This window comes from Olea europaea, chromosome 2 (genome assembly GCF_002742605.1).
Source record: "Olea europaea var. sylvestris chromosome 2, O_europaea_v1, whole genome shotgun sequence".
Taxonomy (NCBI): domain Eukaryota; kingdom Viridiplantae; phylum Streptophyta; class Magnoliopsida; order Lamiales; family Oleaceae; genus Olea; species Olea europaea.
Genome location: NC_036238.1, coordinates 16,665,612 through 16,671,501, shown reverse-complemented (window position 1 = coordinate 16,671,501; position 5,890 = coordinate 16,665,612). Strand labels below are relative to the sequence as shown.

At 32.0% G+C, this 5,890-nt stretch overlaps 1 protein-coding gene across 1 annotated transcript; it reads left to right on the top strand.

Annotated features, from left to right (window-relative positions):
* Positions 1-3,315: 3,315 nt before the first annotated feature.
* LOC111412626 (zinc finger A20 and AN1 domain-containing stress-associated protein 4-like) lies at positions 3,316-4,495 on the top strand. Its single transcript, XM_023043560.1, has one exon. The coding sequence runs from the start codon at positions 3,659-3,661 to the stop codon at positions 4,121-4,123; it is 465 nt and encodes a 154-aa protein (XP_022899328.1). The 5' UTR covers positions 3,316-3,658; the 3' UTR covers positions 4,124-4,495.
* The last annotated feature ends 1,395 nt before the right edge of the window (positions 4,496-5,890 follow it).

Genomic DNA, 5,890 nt, shown 5'->3' with positions numbered 1-5,890 from the left:
TACAACCCCCTATATTTTAAAATGTTAATTTGAAATGTCTATTGAAACATAATTTTAATGGTTCATTCTTTAAAATAAAGCGAATCTTATGTTTAAAAAGTTTTTTAAAAATGCTCTTACAATGATTAAAGATACGGATAACTATATAATTTACATTAATTTATTGTCATCGTTATTCGTTCATAAATAAATGTGTATGTTTCTCTAAAAGTCTCAATAGAATCCCCTAAATTTTTTAAATTCAAAAAAGTCATTACAAGTCTCAATTAAATACACTTCCTATATTTTAAAATGTTAATTTGAAATGTTTCTTGGAACATAATTTTAATGGTTCATTCTTTAAAATAAAGCGAATCTTATGTTTAAAAAGTTTTTTTTTTGAAAATGCTCTTACAATGATTAAAGATACGGATAACTATATAATTTACATTAATTTACTGTCATCGGCATTCGTTCATGGTTAAATGTGTATGTTTCTCTAAAAATCTCAATTGAATCCCCTAAACTTTTTAAATCCCAAAAAGTCATTAAAAGTCTCAATTGAATACACTTCCTATATTTTAAAATGTCAATTTGGAATGTCTCTTGGAATATAATTTTAATGGTTCATTCTTCAAAATAAAGCGAATCTTATGTTTAAAGTGTTTTTTTGAAAATGCTCTTACAATGATTAAAGATACGGATAACTATATAATTTACATTAACTTATTGTCATCATTATTCATTCATGGTTAAATATGTATGTTTCTCTAAAAGCCTCAATTAAATACTCCTAAACTTTTTAAATTCCAAAAAATCATTAAAAATCTCAATTGAATACCCCTAAACTTTTTAAAGTCCAAAAAGTCTCAATTGAATACACTCCCTATATTTCAAAATGGTAATTTGAATTGTCTCTTGGAACATAATTTTAATGGTTCATTCTTTAAAATAAAGCGAATCTTGTGTTTAAAAAGTTTTTTTTTTTTTTTGAAAATGCTCTTACAATGATTAAAGATACGGATAACTATATAATTTACATTAATTTATTGTCATCGTTATTCGTTCATGATTAAATGTGTATGTTTCTCGAGTTGAACTTTGAGCATAAGAGAGAATTCTCGGTAACTCAATCCCCGTGGTAATCTATACTTTCACTAGAATTATTTATGATATGGGCTACTATAATCAGATGATTCCCGACTTAGTTCTTGAGTGAATTTTAGTTTTCACCACATCAAACTCGTGACTCAACATATAATAACGATTATTACTTCATGAATCGTTAAAACCGAATTACTAAACAATTCTCATAGTCAAACTCTTCGGGAGGATGGTAAAATCGACGAATAGTTCTTTACATGAAATTGACTAAAGAGTATGTATGTGCATAAATTCAATATACATAGAATCATGTTACATGTACAATCTAATTTGACATTTTGGTGGACAATTTACAATTGGTAACATCATTTTTATTAATTTCAAAACTTTTTCGAGTCGATGGCTTGAATTTTGACAATATTAACATTGTCAACCATTACTATGAAGTACGATTATACAAATAGTATAATTGTTAGATATGTACTAATTATTCTAAAACATCGATTCACCTCATAATATTAAACTTCTATTTTCCCGTGTTTAATTCGAGCGAGAGCCGTGTAACCCTTGTAGACTCTTTTAACAAGTCTTTTTATAATCGTAAAAGATCAAACAAAATAAACGAATGGTTGTGATGAATACTATATAATCTCTTCGTTTAGGGGTAATAAATCCTAATTATTGTCTACTTGGGACGGCACAGGAAACTTGCTGATGTGCTTTGTGAAGCTTCTTTCTTCTTGAAGCTTTCCAAGAAGAAGCGTTGTTAATTCCCAATACGCGTTTTATGCTTTAGACAACGACATCGCGCCACTTGACAATGATAGCCAGCCTTTATCAATTTATTTATTTTTTACTCAAAACCTTTTTTATTTTATGTATAAAAATTTTTAATCAATTATTTGTTAGTGAGCCCTCACCCTTGTCTTAGTCCTTGTTCAGTATGGATTAAAATTAAAAAATTTTTGTAAATTTTAATACAAGTCAGTAAGATGTGTAGTTGAATAGTTGTAGGTCTCATAAAATATGTAATTAAAATTAATCATTGATTTTAATTTAGATTAAAATTTAAATTAGGATAATTGGCACAAAACGTCCTTACCTTTCAAGTGTATTGTGGAAAACATCATTGAATTTCATTTTTGGCACAAAACGTCCATACCTTCCACTTTCTGGCGCTGAACGTCCTTTTCATCAATTTTTGACGATTTTACCTTTCATTCAAATAAAAAAAAAGAAAAGAAAGGGAAAAAAAACAAAAAACTAATTGCAATCACATTCCCAAATTTTCTAAAAATTGTAAATGGTAACTTGATAATTACCATATTAAATAAATTTTTAAAAAAATCAAAAATTTAAAAAAAAAAATTAAAAAAATGGGTTGTCTTCTTCACCATACCCCACCCCACCCTACTATTCATCTTCTTCTTTGTAAGAAAAAAATTAAGAAAGAGAGACAGACTTTTCCCCAAAATAATTATTTTGGTGAACAGCAAATCTTCCAAATCCAAAGTCCCATTACATCTCTCTGCACTTCCCCTTTTTATACAAGCTCCTTCATTTTCATATCCAGTATCAAACCCCATTATGCAGAGGGATGTAATGGGGCTTCGGATTTGGAGGATTTGTTGTGCAGAGAGATTTTGTATGGTGTGATGGGGTGGGGGAAGAAGAAGATGAATAGTAGCGTGGGGTGGGGTGCGTGGGGTGAAGAAGACAACCCATTTTTTTTATTTTTTTCTTAATTTTTTGATTTTTTTCAATTTATTTAATATGGTAATTATCAAGTTACCATTTGCAATTTTTAGAAATTTTGGGAATGTGATTGTAATTAATTTTTTTCTCTCTTTTCTTTTTGTTTTGTTTGAATGGAGGGTAAAATCGTCAAAAATTGATGAAAAAGACGTTCAGCGCCAAGAAAGTGGAAGGTAGGGACGTTTTGTGCCAAAAAATGAAAGGTATGAATGTTTTCCACAATATACTTGAAAGGTAGGGACATTTTGTGTCAATTACCCTTTAAATTATAATCAAACGGTTGGTTGATATTAATATGGTGACAATTAATATTATGAATTAACAAGTGTATTAGGCAAAACGAAGGGTCAAAATTCAAGATTTATTTATACAATTTTATTTCCCCTCCCGTGCCTGAAAATTGACGGCCATAATAGCACAAAAATACAGCTAAGCAATAATCAGTAGTCATCGCCACCTAACAAACCACCGCGCCACCATCAACAACCACCACACAGCCTTAACCACGTGTCCCACTGCGGTACCCCACATTGATTAACCCTGGCTCTCTTCCAGCCTGTCCCCACTCTTTGATCATCATTTTTTATTATTAAATTCCGTTTAGTTTTTGGCAACTTCCTTGGGTCCTTCTCATCTATGATTCTCTCTCCGTCTCTTATGTAGATTCCTCCTCTCCCACAGAAAACCTTCATATTTTCTATAAGATATTGCTGTCGTATCTTCATTTCTCGTTGATTTTAGATACCCTTTTGAATAAATTTGAATTCTGATCCTTTCTTTGGTCGAGATCTTTGAGTTTTTTTTTTTCCTCGGAGAAATCATGGCGGAAGAGCAATTTCAGGCTCCTGAAGGCCACCGTTTGTGTGCAAATAATTGCGGATTTTTTGGAAGTCCTGCTTATAAAAATTTATGTTCTAAATGTTACAGGGATCTTTGCTTGCAAGAGACACAAGAGAATTCCAAACCTGGCGATTCTCCTTTATTTTCATCCCCGACTTTGGTTGCGCCGTCATCATCGGTGGTGGAGACGCGGCCAATTGAATCCTCGCCGGAAAAGTCTCCTGCGGTGGCACAACCAGTGGTGCAGCACCAGCCCAGCAGGTGCTTTTCGTGCAGGAAGAAGGTGGGGTTAATGGGTTTCAGGTGTAGGTGTGGGACCACCTTTTGTGGGAGCCATCGGTACCCGGAACAACACGGATGTACCTTTGATTTCAAGGCCATGGGCAAGGAGGCCATTGCCAAGGCCAATCCAGTGGTCCAAGCTGATAAGTTGGAGAAGATATGATTACAGCCGTTAATTTCAATGACTTTTCTGGCCAATAAACGCGGGAGATTATGCCGGCTATAGACGAGGATGACCATGGCACTTGTGAATTTGATGTGAATAATTTTTCCTTTTCCTTTTTATTTTCTCCGTTTTCATAATTTATTATGTGGGATTTAGTGAAAGAAAAAGGGAAAAAAAACGAAGAAAAGTTTGATGTTAATAATTTAGATGTCGCTTTCATCCTTTAATGTGTCATGTGTATGCAAGAGTAGTTCCTTTCGTACTGTGGCAAAAGCATTTAGGGTTGCCAACTATTTCTCTTCACAGCGTAGTTATAAGCCTTTGGTCCCATTATTTGAAATTTTAATGGTTGGAGTAGTATTTTATTTATTTATTTATTTTATGCGTAGTTATAGTTTAAAAGAAATTGAGATTAAGTATGATGTTATTTTATTGAAAAATATGTGATTGATAAGAAGATAGAGAAAAATAAATTACACTATTAACGGAGGCTAAATAGGGCTAAGCAAAATTCAGCTCAAAATTAATAATTAATTTTAATTATATATTTTACAAAATTTATGACTGTGTCAATCATATATTTTATTAATTTTTATTAAAATTTGCTAAAAAAATTAATTTTTATTTACATCAAACAAAAACTTGTTAATGAATGATTTTTGTTAAAAAAAATGTTGAACTCCAACTTTGAAAGCTCCCTTCGCCCTTCCTCTGAAGCATCGTGAGAAAGTTAAATGGCAGGATGTATCTTAGCAGGTCAGGAAATAAGAGTTTGCCCGTATACTAGTGCCTATAAAGAGTTCAATTTCATATTTCAGGAATCAAACTCTCATACTGCAGTTGCCAGCAAGACTGAAACTACCTCACAATGATTTTTGTTCATTTGATGAAAAGTGGTCAAGGCTCAAAAAATTAGAAATATTAAAACTTTAAGGAGTCGCTATTTTCATCCATCATTCTTATATATCAATCATACTCTAAATATATCTTTATTAAAAATTTGAAAAGCATTATATTCATCCACATTATATTCTAAATTTATCCTTATTAAATTCATTCATTCAAAAACTATGCTCTTGTTTGTTGAGAATTAAAATCAATTTTTTAGTATATTTTAATAGAAGTTGATGAAATGTGCAGTTAAAAAGTTATGGATTCTATAAAATGTGTGGTTAAAATTATTTGTTGACTTTAATTTATATTAAAATCTTGGATTTTAATGTTTACCAAACATAGCCCCCTAATCCCTTAGTCAAATTATTGGTCAATTTCTCCTTCGTTGAAATACGGGGAGTGCAAATCAAGCTAGTTTCCAAATTTTCAAGTGGCTGTCTATCTTCACATGCTGGTACAATCGTGTCGAACATGATTATGGGCAATGTTGATAGCCAAGGGTAGACGCACAGTGGGGCATGGTGGGTCACGGTGGGTCACAACTTTTTCAAAACTAATTTATTTATTTATTTTACACTTGCTATAGTCCTTCACGTTGCCCTTCACATTGAAGAATCGTTGGATGCGACCATTGAGTTGGAAGGTGTGGGTCACACGAAAGAGGACTGGATAGGTTGTAAGAGCTCTAAAAATTCAAGGTAATCAAAATCCTCTCCTTGTGTGTTAAATTCCAAGAATGTGTAGGTATCGTTCCCTGTATCCCGCTGCAACACCGTTTTATATAGATTGTTTGTCTATGAATCCATAAGCAATGAGAAAATTAGAGTAGATGGGATATATATTCATGCGTATAGAACAATGAGGGTCTAG